Here is a 19,491-nt window from a genome sequence, read left to right as displayed (position 1 = left end):
TCTCCCAGGGAGCTTTCCCAGAGCTCCAGCCCACACTGCTCCTCCCCTGTGAGCCGCTCTCCCTCTTCCAGCCCGTCCTGTCCTCCTGCCACCCGGCATGGCAGCAGGCAGGTTGCACAGCCCCTGCTCCTGAGTCCAGAGCAGGGAGACAGACGTCTAGCAGCTGCTGAATCCAACTGAGCCTCGGTGAGCTGCTCTGCATTTGAAAACAGCCAATAAAATGCAAAGGCATCAAGTGAGATGTAGCCAGTACCCATATAGGAGGGAAGATGCCTGGGTGACATTTTTATATCCTAGATTTTCTAAGGCAAGAGAGTCTAACCGCTCTTCAGTGACCTGCTCAGAACACAGCTGCATGTACAGGCTCGGGGACAGAGCAGCCGTCATACCTGCAGGCCCGGGATATCCTGGGTCGCCTCTGAGTCCTTTCAACCCTGGCATTCCCTGAAGGCCCCTCCTTCCCGGGGGTCCTGGGTGGCCATAAGCAGGGTCTCCGGGGATTCCCTTCTGACCACCTGCTCCAGGGGCACCGGGAGAGCCTGGGGGCCCAGCAGGAGAGGAGCCTCTTTCACCTACAGAGCCTGGATCTCCCATGTCACCACGAAGACCTATTGGGCAGAAAACAGTTTCCATCGTTAAATGTAGACACGTAGAACCTATATATATATACAAGACTACTACTTTGATAGAAACACATTTTTTAAAAATACAAAGGCACTTTTTTAATAGGTATGGTTGTTTTTGCCACCTTTTGCAGGGAAATAAATTGCAATTTTGTATTTCCTAAAGGCCAATGATGTCTCTCCAATTGCTCACTTTCTCTGGCAAATGGTCTGTCTGGACCTAGCAGTTTTTATAATATAATAGACCAATCATGGCCTATAACTCCTGCTTCAGGTGACAGAAGCCCTGAGAACCCACAAAACTACCATAACCTAAAAGTTATGGAAACACAGCTAAGAGCTCAATGTATCAACAAACACCATTTCCCCCTCATCTAGGGATCCCTTGGCCATTTCCTTCCTGACACCATGCAGCTTAGAAGTCTATGACATCCCTAAGGAAAAGCACTTCCCTTACCAGGTGGACCAGGTATTTTTGATATTCCTGGTTTGCCAGGCTGACCTTTCTGCCCATCGAAACACTTGAGCCCAGGAGGACCCTGAGGACCGGGAAATCCCTTTGGACCTACACAGTAACAACAAAACATAGATTCAATAAGACACAAATCAAATGAGAACAAATTAAGGTGATTTTAAGTCTTTCTAAGAGTATTTCTATGTGATGGCAGTGAAGACGTGGCCTAACCTGGGTTACATAGCCATTTTATGAGTCACCTACTCCAAATAAATGTTTCATAGGCAGTGACTGTGTTCAGGCACATTGTCAGAGCTGTGCTATGAAGGATTCTTCCGGAAAGCCTTTGGGACGAACACTACCCTTCAACAAACCTGCTGGTGCCTTCCCATGCTGGGTCTCAAGCACAAATATGAGAGCACAGCCTGTCCTTGTGGGAGGACAGAGGTGGTTGGTGGCCAGTGTGTGGCCTGATGAGAAGGCACCAGAGTAAAGGCCAAATCTACTCCCTGCATCTCAGTGCATCTGCCCTTGAATGAAGTATATGCCAAAAGTACCTGCAAAGGGAATTGAGGTTTTTTTTAAACCTTCTGTGATTTCCTACTGGGAGATACTTCAGCTAAAATAACTTACAAACCATGAACAAGTTTGAGTGTCCACTTCCCTTGAGGTGAAAGCTGCTGACAGTAATCATTAACTTCTTAAATCCATCTATGACAAGGTATCAGTTAATGTGAAAATGAACATTCAGTCAGTCAACTAGCAATGCTTCTCTCCACTGCTGTAGAATTATACTTCCCCACCCTGGCCCTGGCCTTGTGCTGGGTGGAGTGTCATTCCCACGCTTAGATCTCGGGCCTGGGCCTGTGACTTGCGTTGGCCAATAGGGTATTAACAATTGTGAAGCAATGAGAGGTGTGAACTCTGCCCATAAAGCTGGGCTGCCCTCTTGCATTTTTGCAATCACATGAGTAGAGCACCTGCTGAGCCCATAGTAACCTGATGTCACAGACCTGAACCTGGACTGGAGCCAGGGACCAAGCCAATAGAAACCATATTAAGTCAGCTGAAGCCCAACCAACCTGCAGACCCATAAGAGAGAAATTAAGTATTTGCTGTTGTAGCCCACTACATTTTGAAGTTGTTAACTCAACATTATTGTGACAAAAGCTATTGGCTATAGACGGCAATAGAGAGTCATTCATCATTCAGCCTTTAAATGCCTTTTGTTACATAGGACAAGAAAGGTTACCTTCAGTAGCTATGCTAGTGCTCAATGGATCACTTTAAGTGGACTCTGAATAAATAAGAGAGAATCAGGCAAAATTCCTTATATAGATTTGGGGTCTAATGTAGCTATAAAGAATTGATTCAAATGAAGCGGTTTCATGAAAGTGCAATCAGGGATGTCAGCAAGTGGGCATGTTTCAGACTGTTTCTGGTCAGAAGTTTGGGTCTCTTGTAAAGCAGAAGAGAGTAAAACTTATTAAGCAAATGATCATTTTTTACTCTTGGGACACAGGACAAGAACGAAGATAAAAATTTAAAACTCTCAAAGGAAGGGCAGACGTTTTAATTAATATGCAATCCAATCAAGGTAAATTTTCTTGCAGAGATATGAGAAACCCACCTGCAGTGTGCCCCAAAGCAGAGACCCAATGAGAACACTACAAATGCTGTTTTCCCATAGTCTCTCAAATCCTTATAATAATTTTAGAAATACCCTACCTATTTGCCTGTAGATTTGCTTTGGGTTTTGGATTTGCTTTTGTCTTGCAAGGTCTTTTATTCTGGGGAATGTGTAAGACAGTAAGTTTTCATTGACCATACCTGGAGGTCCATCAAAACCCGGAGGGCCTGGCATCCCAGGGTAGCTGACGTTACAAGATATTGTATCACCTGGGATAAAAATAAAAAATAAAAAAGGTAGCATTTACATAATTGATAGCCCAATGCACTGTGAATCTCAATGGCAATTCGATCAATATCTTTTTCATAGACTGTATGTAGAATTCAAAGGAAAAGACTCAAAAATATCATAGTTTACTTGAACTACTTTTATTTCAAATTCCTAGAATGTCTGCCCTCAAATCTGAACTTCAACTCTCAGAGCAGTTATAAACATAAGGGGACTAGAAAATATTGATTCCAAGAAGTATCAGTTTTAATAACATAGAACAAATACTGGATTTATAGACCCATACATGTCGAAAGCCATGGAATCAGAAGCTTTGGTGAATCATGAAGTAGCAGCAGCGCCCATGCTGAGTGCAGAAGATTCGGCTCCTAGTTTGGATGCGGGGGAATTGTGCAAATAAAGAGACTGGGCAAGCTATTAACAAGAGCTACCATTTCCTGAGGCCACCATGGCTCAGGTGCTTCAGACAGGTTGTCTCCTGTTTTTCTAATGGCCCCGCAATGTGGTTATAGTCATCCCCCATTTCAGTCAGTAAGGAAAATAAGACCCCAGGCTTGGGCCGCTGAGCTCCCTCCTCCTTCACCATGGGACGTTACTCTTTTATCATAGAAATAGTATCTCATAATGTATTATTTCGTGTGCTCTCAAATCAAAAACATATGAGATGAATAAAAATGTTAGATTTTGATGGGTCCCAGATCATGACTTGAAACCTCATTAAATTCCAAGGTATTTGCCTTTCTATGTTGTCAAATCAAGAACCAAAGATATTATTTTCTTCTGAAGTTTCACATTTAACAATGTAGCCCAAGGTATACATACATATTGCAAAAGGAAGAAATCTTAAATAAATCTTTATCCAACCTTTCAAAAAGTTTCCAGATCATTTTATTGTTTGAAATTCACAAAACTGTCAAATACATTTAAAAACCCCTTCTTTTTTCTCCCTAGAACACTTACGAGTGGGTTTTCAGGGACAATATGATGTGTTTTTTAAATGAAGCACTGGTTTTTTATATTAAAATATGCTGCATGATCTCAAGGGATTATAAAAATAGGTATTTTGGATATGTGTATACATGTCATTTTAATACAGTCAGACTGTATAAATTGATACAGAGAAGTTAATGACAGACAACTTTCATAGGCCAAAGAGAGCAACAAAGATATCTTAGCATTTTAAGGATTTGTTTTAAATACTGATTGTGCTGTAATGCTTTTATTTGTTTGACTACTCAAGGTTTGAAGAGCAGCTTGATGGACCTTTATTTAGCAGTTCTGCCATAGCTATTGTAACGTTGCCCAGAAGAGAGGCTCACTTATCTTCCCTGACTTCACTTGACATACCGTCTCACAGCACACTCAAAATTACCTTTCAGACCCTTTGCGCCATGAGGGCCCCTCTCGCCTGGGCGGCCTGGGGCTCCTGGCTGCCCCCTTTGTCCCGGTGGGCCAGGAAATCCCAGTCCTGGAGGCCCCCCAGGTCCTTCTCTGCCCGGGGGTCCGGGCCATCCAGGAAATCCTCGGTCACCTGGGCCTGCGTCTTCATGATCCCCCTGGGAATGTTCGCATCATGAGTCAATCACCAATCTTTGAAAATCCATGAACTCAAAGTAGTCACCGTCATGGGCTAATGAAACACATGCAGAAAACTCATAATTCCAGGAGGAAGGGACCCGATAGCAAATGGAATTTAAAATGATTAACTTAGATTCTTCTTATTTCACACACATATTTACATATAGATGTGATTGGGGGATGTGTCTTATGCCTCAAACACAGAAAGTTGCGTGGTTGTAATATCTTAAAAACAGAATAAGAAATTTTATAAAGAAACATTATTATTAAATATAATAAAATACAGAAATAAGTATATTAATGGAGGTAGTGGGCTTGCATATTGAATAAGTTAGCAGCTGAAAGACCAAAAAGCTAGAAACATTCTCTAACCTGATTTCTAAGCCTGTATTCTCTGAATGAGTCCCTGTTACAACACAGTCTGGTGGAAGTCCCACGTGCTCTGGAGTAAAGCACGCTGGGCTTTCCACTCCTGTTTTGCCTACTTGATAGATAGATGACCTTGAGTAATATACCTGAAGCCTCCATCTCCTTACTGTAAAACTGGAGACATCACTGCTCTTTGGAAGACTACTATTATGAGTAAACATCTGGCTCCTTTTCAGTGACATTATAAGCATTCAAAAATACCTCAGACACCCAAGATAGTTTAAACTAAGCAATGAAATACGTCTCAGTCTTTTCTTATGACCTTTGTTACCTATACATGGTCTCCACCCAAAATATGCTTGAAAAATGCAGAAGTATCATGTATCAATGGATTTTCTATCAGCCAATATATCAAGTTAGTGGGTCTGCACTAGTTTGCCCTTTGCTTTGCCTGCTACTTCCCTCACGTGCTTCACGAGGGAACAGGACTCAAGATAATTGCCAAGACCTGTGCTCTATTCTCTACCCTGCAGTCAACTGAAAAGGCCTCACATCAGTGGGGGCTTTGCAGATACAAGAGAAGAAACCACCCCAAGAACGATGCAAGATGGAGACCCAAATTCTTGCTATGACGGAACTGTCACTCAAGACTTTAGGCCACCTGCAATTATGCCACACCTTAGAGCAACCATGGTTTTGTGGCGGTGACTCAGAGGTAACTCTGATCTCCAGCTGTTAACACTTTGCTGAGTTGCAGCTTTTTAAACTGAGAAGCGGAAAGCAGATGCTTTATGCCGGTGTAAGCAAGTGAAATTCTATAGCAGAAGCATTATACATACTGGGGGTCCTGGATCCCCTCTTGCTCCAGCACGTCCATCCCAGCCATGTTTTCCCTGCTGCCCTGGAAATCCCGGGGGCCCATCGGGACCTCTTTCTCCTTTGCGCCCTGGGAACAGAAGCCAACAAAGATATTCAAGCTCTCATCAGAAGTGGTGAGTAGAGGAAAACTTGAGGCTAAAGATAAAGGCATGACCCTGACTCTGCGTGAGCTGGTAGAGATTGCTCTGGGTGTCCCAGGGGACTAAGTCACACAAAGACAATGGTGCAAAAGTCAGAGGAGAGAATGACAATTGCCAAACCTCCCGAATCTTCTATTCGGGAAATGGTCTTCTTCCAGTTCTCACAAGGAGGCTCTACATGGAGATGCCAATCACAGCAGAATCCTCCCCTGCTTGTTCCATCTCCTGGCCATCGTGAATGGGGGGATGACCCATGGTTGGGCACTTGCCCCAGGCCAGTCCAATCCTTCCTGAAGTTTTTTTCTAACTGGATCTGAGAAGGTAGAGCTCTCTTTTATATTGGGATGGAAGAATTTGGAGCTTCCTGGGGCATACTTCCACAGCCCAGAGAAAGCAAATCTTGGAGGAAAAGTGCCCATGGCACAATGAAATATGTAAGATGCAGGAAGAGCCTCCTATGTAGTGGTCCTGTGCAAACCCTACACCCAATGTTTCAAATTTTGTTTAATTAGCCAATAAATTACTTTTTTTCTTAAACTACTTCAAGCTGGATTGCTGTCACTTACAACCAAAATATTCTTGATTAGTACAGGACACCATAAGGCATGAATAAATACTAGTCAAGTCAAAGGGGGGCTTGTCTCAAGCCCAAGTTCACAACAGTGGAGATTTGAAAATGTGACTAAAGGAGCATTTATATAAGAGACAAAGGGCTTGAGGCTCAATATTCACATGACTCAATGAAGGACAGAGAGTAACTTTTTTAAGCAATTTCAATAATCCTAAGTCTTGTTATAGAATCAATCTGCAGTCACGGGAAACTGCTGCGTGAGGATGGTTTGTATCTGATTCATAAACGGCAGCTACGTGATTAACCGGGCTCACCTTTCACTCTTGATACAGCCATGTCTCCCTTTTCTCCTTTGCTGCCAGGTGGTCCTGGGGGACCAGGTTTTCCCTTGGTGAAAAATAATAGCAACGGCTCAGTTTAATTGTGACGGGTCAAAGGTTACTCACATTCGGGTATATCTAATCTCTCTCTTCTTCCTTCCAATCGCCTGTTCTAGATTCTAGCTTGGTACACCTGGTCTCATTCTCTTCCTTGCCTTCCGAGGTGGGTCCTACCTTACAAAAGTGAGGCTCTTGAACTGCAGGTCACCCCAAGATTAAGCCCCTGTAGTTAGCAGGAAAAGAAGGGCTGCCTCCAGCCTCCAGAGTAGCGTCCCAGGGGCAGTGATTTTGTTCTGAGGGGCAGCGGACAGGCTGGGCCTCAACCTGAGTCACTGGCAATGGTCGGCGAATGAGAGCCCTTTTGAGATATATCTCATCCACTCTCTGGCACTAAACATCACATAAACACCGATACTTATATCTCTAGCCTCTACCTCTGACCTGGATCCTCGACTTGAGTATCATGCCCCTTGCCTGCTCAACACCTCCACTTGCTTGTCTACCTGGCATCTCAAACGTAAATGTCCCCAGTGACACTGCTTCCTTTCATCAACCCATGCCTGCTCCGCGCACAGTCCTCACCATCTCTGCTCCACCTTTTATGTCTCTTCTTCTCATGTCCCATGTCCAGTCTGACAGCCAACCTGGTAGCTCTATCTTCAAAATATATCCCAAACCTGACCCCTTCCCACCGCCAATCCGTGCGCACACATACGTCACCAGGATTCTGCAGCAATCTGCCTACTGTTCCCCTGTCCCCTGTGGTCTGTTTTTAACACAGCTACAAGGATGATCCATTTAAAATGAACGTCAGATTATGTCTTTCTTTTCTTAAAACTCACCACTGGCTGTTTGGTGTCATGCAGGGTAAAAACTCAAAGCCAACCTACCCACAAGGCCCCATGCTCAGCAAGCCCTCCTAACCTCCAGCCACTTCTCTGATTTCCTCTCCTCCTGCTGTGCCCCTCACTCTCTCCACTCAAGCCACACTAGATGCTGGTGGCCTTTATCACCACCTGCCATGCTATATATTAATTCATCAGTCAGTTATATCGTGCATGTGCTCCCAACAGAGTAGAGGCCCCCAGAGGGCAGAATCTGTGTTCTGGTCCCTGCTGTATCCCCAGCACCTGCAAGAGCACCTAGAACATAGCAGATGCTCAATAAATATAAGTCAAATGGATGAAAGAATGAATGAATGCAGATGATTTGGGGGCATTCATGTATTTATAGGTTCAAAACATAAAATATATATCACACTATAAATTAGAAACAGGTCCAACTGAATCCCATCTCTGTCTCTTTCAGCTAGAAAGAGTATTACTGGTAAGAATGACTCACCGGTGGCCCTGGAGATCCTTCAGCACCAGGAGGGCCCGGGTGACCTTTTTCTCCAGGCCACCCAGGAATCCCCAAGTCTCCCTTACTACCCTGCCTCCCAGGAAGCCCTGGAGGGCCCGGTGAGCCCATGGGGCAAGGCTTACAGGCACAGAGCCCCGCATTTCCTAGACAGAGAACAAAAGGCAGCTTTGTCATACTCCTGAATAAAATCCCAATAAAGGCTTCACTATAAAAAACCAAGAGTGAAAATAAAAATAAAAAGGGTCTGATGTGCCCAATTCTTATGGCATAAAACTTATAAAGTGTAACGTGGGGCAGGGGCATGGGGGGGCCTAGGCATGGTCTATACGGGGTGGATACATCGTATCTATACAAACGGGTTTTTTGAGTCTTAATAAACTCATCCTGACAAATTCTAGGGGAGAAGCTGATATCCAATTCTACTTAAGAAACTTTAAAAATAAGAAAACTTCTCATTTTTAAAAGTTTAAAAGTGTCTTATTTGGTTCCTACTAAAAAGGCCTTTTAATTGGTTCCTGCTGAAGAGTCAACAACAAAGACTTGGTCAGAGCATAAGCCCTGACCATTTAAAGAAACAAAATAAATGTTAAGAGGAGTTACTGACTGCACTGAACATTGCAATGGATAATTCACTACAGTGCATTTTCTAATCATCAGGATGTTTAGTCTTCAAAAAAAGTCTCTAAGATAGTCAGACTCCTCAGCTCTCATACCCACCTGACTCAGATGGTCAAAAAGGCACCAAACAGCCCGGCCGGCATAGCTCAGCGGTTGAGCATCGACCTGGGATCCGGGAGATCGAGGTTTGATTCCCGGTCAGGGCACAGGCCTGGGTTGTGGGCTCGATCCCCAGTCGGGGGCGTGCAGGAGGCAGCCGATCAATGACTCTCATCATTGATGTTTCTCTCTCTCTCTCCCTCTCTCTCTCTCTCTCTCTCTGTCTCTCTTCCTCTCTCTGAAATCAATAAAGATATATTTAAAAAAAAAAAAAAAAATGGGTACCAAACAATTTAGGGTAGAGAAATAGAGCCATAAGCACTTGATGAGTCTGGGAAATATGGGAGCCGCGGAGAGAAACTGAAATAAAAGATCAATACTGTCCTCTCTCTGCTTCTTTTAAGGAATCAAGAGGATTTTGTGGAAAAGTGACCACTTTGAGGCCAATTTCACGACAGGTAAGTTTTTCCCTTATCCTCTAAAAGACATGCAGACTTGACTTCTTGGGGAGACCTGACGGTCTGACGAGCGCGCGGGGAAGCGGAGCCCGCGGGGTGCGCGGGGCGAGGAGCCCATGTGGACGGGACCCGCGGGCCCGGCCCCGCACCAGGCGCGGCCTCAGGAGTCTGCCTGGGGCGCGCACTTGCCTTTTTCTCCTTTGGAGCCTCTTCTTCCCGGAGGACCCATTTTGCCTTTTACTCCTTGCGGCCCAGGGTGTCCAACTCTACAATATATAACTTTACAGTGGGAAAGGGGATGGGCAGAGAGAATCACACAGTTTTTGTGAATGTCTCCTACAGAGCAAGCGGGAGAGTCTCCTGCACTCACACCTCCCCTCAGCCCCGCTCTCTCTTCCATTCCCTTCGACTCCTCTCTGGCATAAGAACAGACTACACAGTTGTCGCATCACGCTTCTGCTCCGTAACCCTGGGCAAAGCCATCCTAACCTTGGCACTAAGTTCTGGGTTAGCAGAGCAAGGCAACGGACAGAAAAACCAAATGTACCAAAACAAAAAACAAACAGAAAACTAGGAGTAAGTGTATCACAAAGACCTTTCCCCCTTCAATCAGCAATAATTCCCAAATAAAGAAAGCATAAAGCAGAGCTTGGAAAGGTTAAATTTCAGATATCTGATTAAAGACGACAGAGATAATGCAAACAATAGGTTCCCTATTCTCCCCAAATTCTGGTAAAATAACATACAATAAAAGAGTATTATAAAAAGGCATAAACCTCAAAACTAAGAAAAGGGAAACAAAGGCCAAAAAAAATGTAAAAAGACTTAGCAGACCCTTAAAAAGCTGAATTCTAAGAAGGCAGCAAGGACAGCGAAGAAAGAACACAATTTATACCAGAAACCCCTCCCAAAGTTCAGGAATTGGAACCTCTGACGGAGAATGACAGTGAGGCCCCAAACAAGATGATTTGTTAAAGAAAGAATCAAATTATAAGATCCCTTCTCAAAACTGCAGCAGGCTAAAACAACAACCCCCCCAAAACTGCAGGAAGCAGTATAGCAGGAGGAAAACTTTAAAAGAAACTATAAAAGAAACTAATATAATTTAAAAAGCAGGCAAAGGAATTCATGTGATCCCTGAAACATGAACAAGTTGTGCCGAAAGGAAACATTAGAGCACTAGCAACAACAAAATCCTTGGGAATTAGAAGAAATATATGATGGCAGAAATTTGAAAATTCAGGAGCAGAGTTGGAAGAGAGAGGTGAGAAAATCTCCTAGAAAGTGTTACAGAAAAATAAAAAAGTGAAGAAAAATAGATTAAGATTTTAAAAAAGAGACATGTAGGACTGAGTCGCTGACAAATTCATAGAGTCCAGAAAGAGAAAATGGGGAAGGGGGAGGAGAGAATAGCTTCAAAGAAATAGTTCAAGAAATTTTTTTCAGAAATGAGTGACCTGTGTTGGATTGAAAGTGCCCACTGATGGCCTGCAAATAAATACAAACGTATCCACACAAAAAGGCAAGTCATTGTGAAATTTAAGGACATCAAAAGCAAAGAAAAACTCATAAACTTCCAAGGAAACAGATTTCAAACAAATGATCAAGTATCTAAATGTCACTGAACCTTTCAGTAACAGCATGACAATGGAGAATGCTTTCAAAAACCTAAGAAAAAAATATTTCCAACCTAGAATTTTATACTCAGCTGAACTATTGATCAAATTCTACAACAGACTGTCATTTTCAGACAGGTGAGATCCCCCAAATTTACACTTTTTCTCAGGAAGTATAATGAGAGAGTAAACCCTTGAAAGAAACAAGTAAGTTGTAGGAAACAGAGGGAGAGAGAGAGAGAGAATTCTCAGAATAATGGTGAAGGTAGATCTGAATGGTGAATGTCTCAGCAGAAGATTAAAAATGCAGCCTGACCTAATTTGAACAGGTCAAAAGCTCCAGGAGAGATTTATTCGAAGAGATAACACTGATAGAATATTTAATGAGCTATAATGTACTATTGGGAGATGTATATAATTCTAGGTGGGTTGAGGCTGAGTTAGCAAACACACAAAGGAAAGACAATTGTTAACAAAATGTTGTGCTGGAAAAGTAATGATATATAGTAGTATATCGCTGAACTAGTGAATAGCACTTTATAACTATTCATTGTAAACACTGGATATTTATTTAAGTGACATTATGATACTAACTGTATTTTTTGGTGTACACATGTGTGATTGGGAGGGAAGGGAAAGAGAGCTAAATTCATTTTGTATGGAGGGAATTCAAAAGCTAATGCTCAGGCTGAAAAATTAAGACATAACAATACAAGTATGTTGAATGGCAACATAGAGACAAATAACAAAAGATCCAGGAAGGAGCAGGAGAGAGGTTGCCCAGCATGGCAGCTCATCATAACTGGCTTTCGAGACTGTCTGACTCCTAAACCAGGTCCAGAATAGCTCTGATAAAAATTAAAACTACACTTGAAAAATAAAAATTGTATTAACTTACAAAACTCTATCATCACACTTAAATTCTACACCAAATAGTTTCCTATGCTTTAATTGACTTGATAGTCCAATACCAGTTTACTTTTTGTAGTATTACTAATACTAGTTTGGCTCAGGAAATATTAAATAACTTTTAAAATATGCAGAAAGTAACATTTTCTGAATGCTGCTACAAATATCAAATTCAACATAAATGCTAACGCCGGTGAATGAAGAGCACGTTACCATCTGATCCCGGAGGTCCCTGACGTCCTGGTGCTCCAGGCAGCCCGGGCGGTCCCGGGTGCCCTGGTTTTCCTGGAGCGGAATCAGGTCTCGCAGGAGCGCCGGCTGCCCCTGGAGCTCCCGGGTGGCCCGGAGGCCCTGGCGGCCCAGGGAGCCCCATCATGCCTCCAAGAGAAATCAAGAATGAAAACTACATGGACCCTCAGATTAAACATTTCTGTAGAAGAAATCAAATCAGTACATTTTTCGTTGGGCTGCGGAAGTTTTTAAAGGAAAAAAAAACAAAAAACAGAAACAAAACATAATTTAAAGAATAACTGACTGTCCCAGCCATCAGGATGCCTCACCCCCCGTGAAATAAGCACACAAGTAGAAACAGGCAGGTTCGGGGAAACAGATTGTCTTCCCTTTTCCCCATTCTTAGTATTAGGAAAGAAATATGTATTAGCTAATTAAAATTATTATTTTCAATCTTTCCAACTTGATAACTTGGTGAAAATAATATTAATAAGCACATTTAGTGAATAAAAATATAAACTCACATAATCATCTATACAGAACATAAAATGCCAAGGCAACCTAGGTGGCTAGGGAAACAGAGGTGCTGGATTTGAACCCAGCCTCTGCCTCTCCAGCCATAGGTATTTAACGCCTTTAATCCTACATGTGTTATCCCAGAGGCCTATTATGAGGGTTAAAGAAAATAATCCACATAAGAAGCTTAGTGCAATAGCTGGCAATAGCGCGTGCTCATGGGACAGTTAGATTTCCACTGTGCTCAGAGGAGGCCAATGTGAGCAACGGAGCAGAAGCTAAATCCTGCTTCCCCTGACGTTCTGCTCACCTCTCGGGTGGCTTTGCCTTAAACACAGCTAGAAGCCTTTGGGTGACAGTGACCACTTCTCCTCGCTCTGTCTTCCTACGTACTCCTGGTTCTAGAATCTCTCTGTGGGAGATCGTCGTTTTCAAAGACGGCTACATGGTAGCCAGGGAAATGCTCAACCACCGTCCAACAGGGAGAATGGGCTACGGTGTGTGGCATATGTCAGCCTTGACCGCCCGTTTGTAGAGCATGAGATCAATTAAGCGTGGCCAAAATTAAAATTTTTTTTCCAGAAGAATGACACAGCAAAGGAGGGCATCATATACTATAAAGGTATTATGTTGTGAAATTTGTGTTTCAATTATATGTATATGCGACACACATAGGTGTGTGATGTAATGTAAATAGAATACAGTATAAAATCATTTCTTACTCTGGGTTGTAGTCAAGATTTGAAAGACACTGAGCTAATTCTTTAAAAAAGAAAAGGCTTGTGGAATTAAGAGGCTTCCTGTTGCATTTGGTTTTAAATCTACTGGGCACATGTCACTTACTGCCATTGCGGTTTTATTTCAATCTGTTGGAGGCACTCATTTATTATAAACAAATCTGAAAGGAAAAATCTAAGACCAGAAGTCTAATGATTCCCGAACAAAGAATACTCTTCTGATTTATACAGTCTCAGGTCAAGTCAGCCAAGGCTGTGATGTCTAAAGATTAAATGAACTAAACAGAACTCTGCTAGCTTCGTGGCCATCAAATACCACAAAGTAGAAGCTAGATTCAGAAAGGATTAAACAAGAATGCTGGAGTTAGCAGCTGAATATCTCAGGAAACTCCTTAATTCTCCCAGTAAATATAAGAAGAGACACAAACTAGTTGACATTACATTTTTTCAGGACTTCTCCCCTCACATGTTTAATCAGTTCTCCTGGGTTGGCAGAATGCAAATATCCTCTAAATGGCTGTTCCCAATCACACTGGGAATATTAACCAGCACAGCACTTGAAGGAGCTCAAAGTCCTTAGGTCAACAGAACTATTTCCCGGGCTCCATCAAATATTACCATGAGCTATAGGGGATTTATTTTTGGAGGGAGGAGAGAGGGGGGATTGCGGTTTTGTTGTTTTTAACTGAGGCTGAATCAAAATTTTACTTTTCAATTCATAGTTTGTATTTCTACATTTCATGTGGGGGATTTAAGTTGGGGGCAGGTGGATGAAGTCAATTTTGACAATTAGGTGTCAAAGGGAGACCTGAGGAGACATTCAAGCCCTAGCATGGTTTCCAGATCTTGTCTGCAAGTGATGCTCTGGTGACAAGCCTGTTACGCAGACATATTCGGTCACTGCACCCCTGCGATCCTGATGGACTATTTCTGAGGTGCAGCCCAGGATCCTGAGTTTCTTCCAAGTGAGTGAGTTACTGGCTGGAGTTCAGTGGCTCCTAACCCTGGCTGTACATTAGAAATACGAGCATTTTAACAGGAGATGCCTGGGGCGATCCCCCAGAGAGCCCAGCATTCTTGGTCTGGGGCGGGCACAGCCCTCAGGGCTTTTGAAGGGCTCCTGGGGTGAGCTCAGTCTCCACCAGAGCCGAGCATCCGGGGTGCAGGAAGGCATACAGGCCTGTTTGGTAAGAGCCAGGGGTTCATACCTGGACAGGCTTCCCCTGGCCAACCTGGGGGGCCGGGGAGACCAGGGAGTCCGACATCCCCCACTTCTCCGGAGCGGCCAGGCAGGCCCGGATCCCCCGGAGGGCCTGCCAGAAATAACAGCTGGTGACTATAATAAACGTATAGGAATATAATAAAATCCACACACACAATCACTCTATCTGAGGCTTGCTGAGATACAACTAGGAGACTGTTTTACAGTTTCCCCCATGTTTAAAATGTTCTCTCTTAGATCTGAGCCCTTCATCTGCTGCTGCTCTGCAGACACAAACCCTTGGAGTGGTGCCGCCTGTCACTGATTTAGGTCGCTCTTGTCTTGGAGGCGCCACCTTGGTAGGTCTTAATCAAATGGTTTTACGCATATTTTAACCGCTAAAAAAAACACCCACCCTACTTTCTGAAAGGTCACATAATAAAAATCCCAGCATCCAGTGGGCAAACTAAAATAAAACTTGGTGCCTTATGCCGACAAGAGTTGAACCAAGATGCACATCTCGACCTGTGCTTGTAGAATTCATATTCACACTAAAGTTTTTCATCTATTTAACCTGCCCAGTGTGCGAACTATAGAAACACTGGGCCAGATTCCTCTGTCAGGGACACTCAAACCCCATTTCCACATAATTAATGGAGGAACCGAATGAAACACAAACCTTTGAATGGGAGAGGTGGAGTTGTCAACACCCCTGGTGGTCCTGGGTACCCACGGTCTCCGGGATCTCCCTGGAATCATTCATTCATTGACTTTTCTTAGAAATAGGAATATTTTCTCATGTTGCCCAGCCTTAAATAAATATTAGAAGGACCAAGAGTCCATCTGTATAAGAAATAAAGACTATAGGCAGACTAGAGAAATGAATAGTTCATGGACTTCTAGGAAAAACAAAGTCATTCGACCTCCTACCTATAAGCAGAAATAAATAGCCAACTGGAAAAGTTCTCTCAAAAGAAAAGAAAATATTTTTAACTCCAATAAAGGCATTCCATACTCATAAATTAGATGCCTCCGATGCCATGAAGTTTTGTGAATATACCGTGAGCATCGATTTCTGGTTCGACACTCTAGGACAAATAGTTCACTCACCTACAGAGCTGAATCTACATTTTATTTTAGCAGCAAATACGATCCCTCTTCACTGTGTCCCCTTAATGCTACCCTGGCTTGTCCTGGGCAAGTGCTGAATGTGAGGTCACAGAGGTCGCAGAGGAAAGAAAAAACTCACTAAGAGCTCTCCACCTACCCCTCCCTCTGATTTTAACCATGGTGCTCTACAATCTCCATGGAATTTTTTAAACTTTCAGTATTATTCACCTTCAAACATATCATTGCTCAAATGTAAAACACAATCATTACAACATGCAATAAAATAATACATACAAAATTAACTCTGTCTCTTTCAAAAGCTACATTTCTGCATCATCTTTGAGATATTTTTTAAAAATATATTGGACAACATAAGGGATGTAGAATTTTGCCAGGCGATACTCAAGCAGGTTCGCTTTTTTACCTTTTGGCCAGGAAATCCAAATGGCCCAGGAGCTCCAAACGGTCCTTGTTCCCCCTATAGGTAACCAGAAACATGCCTTTTATAAGAAATGTAATTGGGTGACAAATTATTTCATTGTCGTTTAATTTGAGTGACACATGGCCATGGAGATTCTGTGCAAAATCTTAACATCCTAACACTGCTTTTGGGGTGCAGCAGTTTTGTGCTTTCGTTTTTGCACCCACAGCTGAAGAATGGGATCCGTAAAGTGTGTGCATGTTTGCGCGCACTGGTCTAACTTACGAATGACACTCAACTGCATTTACTAGTGAAACTGTACTTATCTGTATAATGGTGCACACTTACCTTTAATCCTGGAAAACCTGGAGATCCATGGGAGCCAGGGTCACCCTAATCAATTCACAAAAACCGACACAAACAGAATTAAATTAAAATGTATGCACCAGCACAAGGAATCATATCTCACCTTATGAGATTGCTCTATGGATAGTTAATCTTATCTGCAAAGGTAGTTGAATAAAAGGAAATAAATATAAAGGAAATAAATAGAAATAAATATAGCTTCCATTTCTTATAACATTTACTATTTTAACTGGTCTTTAGTCTTATTTAAAAAAAATTTATGTCCTCGCTGGTGCTTTCAATTAAGAACATATTTTTGTTGTTGTTACTCTTCCATTTTACTTTATTTAACTTAATGCCTGCACTGGGCTAAATATTTTGAAATCATTGCAATATAATTTGCCTAGAGATTAATAGCTGCTCCATGCATCACCAGCAATAAGAATCCCTGCGGAAGCCAGTGTTGTCCCATTCAGCACTAAATCTAGAGCCACATAAACTCAGTGCCCATGCCCTCTGGGGTCTGGCCTCCCTAGTCACGCCACGAATGGGGATCACATTAGTGACACGTGTGGTGACGTCTGAGGCCTGATTCTGTGCTTCTTTCCCAGCTCCTGCCCATATAACAGTACCTCCTGTTATCAAACAGGCTTAAATGAACAGTTTCAAGCTACTATCACACCCACACTGGCCAGGCAGGGAATGCCACAGTCCTGTTACTTCCCTCCAATTCCTCTCTTCCCCTTGCCTGTTTTATCTAAATGATGTCAATGGAAGGGGTGTTCTGGGACTTGGAGCTACTACACAATTCTTGTTGTCAAAAGCATATTGTTCCCATTTGGGATAATCCCACTTTGGAGCTCTCAGAAACAGTTACCTGGTTTTATAAAAATGTGAGAGAGAAACTGACTGAAGTTAAGGATGGCATGAATGATCCTTACCCGGGGACCCGGGAAGCCAGGAATGCCTTTCTCTCCCTTTTCCCCAATGCCAGGTTCTCCCTTAAAAAGATGACAATGTTTACAGGGGTTCAAACCACATATTTCAGCAACAGAGAATGCAAAAACAAAAGGAGAAGTAAAAATTATCGCCAGCAAGTTAAACAACACTTTAGAACAGGCACCTTACAGGGTTATGATAAAATAGTGAAACATTCTAGTAACATATATTAACATTTAAGGGAATGATAAAGACCACACAAATTTTTGAAAAATTGAGATAGCACATCATACAAATAAAAAAGGTTATTTCAATTAATTACCTTGGGTCCTGGAGGTCCCGGAGGTCCAATCATTCCAGGTATTCCTTTTACACCCTAAAAATCATAATGAATATAATCTGGTGTATTCTCATTATTTAACATTTTGAATTCCATCTTTCAGAAATTGCCTCTTTCAACACGCATTTTACTAATTTTTAAAATAAGAGATTACTCTTTAACTCACTAATTAGTAAGTAAGATCCAGGCACACCTATTAACCTGACACTGTCCAGGCCAGTTCTGTGTGACAGGTGCGATGTCATGGGGTGCAGGTGGGGAATGACCATGGAGCCAGGGCAACAGGTGCAAGCTGGGACCGCAGCCACAGAGGGGACTGTCTCATTTTGAGCAAATTAGTGAAATTTAATCCAGTCATTGAAAATCGTCAACAGAGCCTGCATGTGGCACCTGTAACATCAGCACTGGAGGCTGACAGAGGAGCTGATCTTTGCCAAGAGTCTATTATGTGCCCAGTGCCATGCATCAGTTTCCTTCTCTATCATCAAAACATCAAGCCCAGATGTGACATCTAAAGGACAACGGGACACACATCAAAGACAATATAATGGAGCACCAGATGCTGAAGGACATGTCACAGCTGAGCAGACCAAACTAGGCCTGGGTGACCTTGAAAACATTGGCAACCTTCTCAAGCCTCATTTTCCAGCTCTGTCCAATGGGGCTAATAGCAGCAGCGACCCGTTGAGGAGGCTCCAGGACCAGCACAGCGATGCCTACGGCGCTCAGTGCCCGGCTGGCTCAGGGTGTGTCTGGGCGCTGCTGGCTATTACTACTTGGCCAAAGTGACACAGGGACTGGAATTACCTTTTGTCCTTTAAGGAGACAAAAATCCGGTGGCTGTATCAGCAGGGTCGGCCCAGGAAAGCCTTGCTGGCCAACCTCGCCCTTGAAAAGAAATCAAGATAATAGGAATTTCATAGGAACTTTATTTTGAAGTAAAACTTAAAATGAGGAAGACCTTCACTTGTGTAGTGTGATGTGATGCTTTTAATCATGTGTGTCATGGATTTAAAATCAAAATCATGACCTATAAATGATATAATTTTAAGTATTTATTGTTTTTCATAAGTAATACACACTTATTGTTAAAAATAAATTTAAAAAATATAAGTGCTCCATAATCTTACCATCCAGAGATAGCTTCCATTAAAACTTTGATATAGTTCTTTGTGGGGGGGGGGGTGCTGTGCATAAGTGTGTGTGTATAGTTGTACACACATGCATGTGTATATGTGTAAACATGCATGCATGTGCACAATGTCCATGTGTACATACATGTATGTGTGATTAAATGATGTGCCAAACACAATTTAAAATATATAATCATAATACTATATAAACTACATAAACATAATTTAAAATATACAATATAGTTTATATTTTTATATCATTTAAATTTTAAAATAATTTTATATTTTTCTTTTATAATACTATTTTTTGCATATCTTCTTATTATACTAGAAAACCTATTCTTCAAAAACATGATTTTTATGTTACGTGATTGTCAGAACAGCCTCCACAACCCAGGCAGCGCATATATCCTAACATCTGCTCCTCCGGGCCAAAGGGGACTCTTACCGGGTCTCCCATCTGCCCCTTGACTCCCACGCCAGGACTGCCCTGGAAAAGAAAATAATAAATTGATCTCATTGCTTTTGAATACTAAAGAGGTAA

General features: G+C 42.5%; 2 protein-coding genes across 3 annotated transcripts in view; one reads left to right on the top strand and one right to left on the bottom strand.

Annotated features, from left to right (window-relative positions):
- Nucleotides 1-18,420, top strand: part of RHBDD1 (rhomboid domain containing 1) — a 145,580-nt gene extending 127,160 nt beyond the window's left edge. Inside the window, exons 7-9 of one of the 2 annotated variants that reach the window (XM_081141908.1) lie at nt 9,396-9,449; nt 14,918-15,018; nt 18,189-18,420. In XM_081141908.1, the coding sequence (XP_080998034.1) occupies nt 9,396-9,449; nt 14,918-15,018; nt 18,189-18,329 (296 nt within the window). In that variant the 3' untranslated portion in view covers nt 18,330-18,420. The remainder of the gene's footprint in view (nt 1-9,395; nt 9,450-14,917; nt 15,019-18,188) is intronic. The other variant, XM_081141909.1, reaches the window with a different exon arrangement.
- COL4A4 (collagen type IV alpha 4 chain) overlaps nt 1-19,491 on the bottom strand; it is an 89,870-nt gene that overhangs the window by 38,438 nt on the left and 31,941 nt on the right. Inside the window, exons 12-28 of the mRNA XM_081141912.1 lie at nt 19,396-19,437; nt 18,622-18,702; nt 17,797-17,850; nt 17,477-17,536; nt 16,539-16,583; nt 16,194-16,247; nt 15,339-15,408; nt 14,667-14,771; nt 12,188-12,352; nt 9,639-9,728; nt 8,254-8,417; nt 6,847-6,919; nt 5,782-5,888; nt 4,368-4,551; nt 2,908-2,976; nt 1,081-1,188; nt 390-608 (exon numbers count right to left, since the gene is read on the bottom strand). Of these exons, the coding sequence (XP_080998038.1) occupies nt 390-608; nt 1,081-1,188; nt 2,908-2,976; nt 4,368-4,551; nt 5,782-5,888; nt 6,847-6,919; nt 8,254-8,417; nt 9,639-9,728; nt 12,188-12,352; nt 14,667-14,771; nt 15,339-15,408; nt 16,194-16,247; nt 16,539-16,583; nt 17,477-17,536; nt 17,797-17,850; nt 18,622-18,702; nt 19,396-19,437 (1,690 nt within the window). The remainder of the gene's footprint in view (nt 1-389; nt 609-1,080; nt 1,189-2,907; nt 2,977-4,367; nt 4,552-5,781; nt 5,889-6,846; nt 6,920-8,253; nt 8,418-9,638; nt 9,729-12,187; nt 12,353-14,666; nt 14,772-15,338; nt 15,409-16,193; nt 16,248-16,538; nt 16,584-17,476; nt 17,537-17,796; nt 17,851-18,621; nt 18,703-19,395; nt 19,438-19,491) is intronic.

This window comes from Miniopterus schreibersii (genome assembly GCF_964146895.1).
Source record: "Miniopterus schreibersii genome assembly, chromosome: 7".
In the NCBI taxonomy this organism is placed as follows: Eukaryota; Metazoa; Chordata; class Mammalia; order Chiroptera; family Miniopteridae; genus Miniopterus; species Miniopterus schreibersii.
This window is presented reverse-complemented; position numbering and strand designations above follow the sequence as displayed.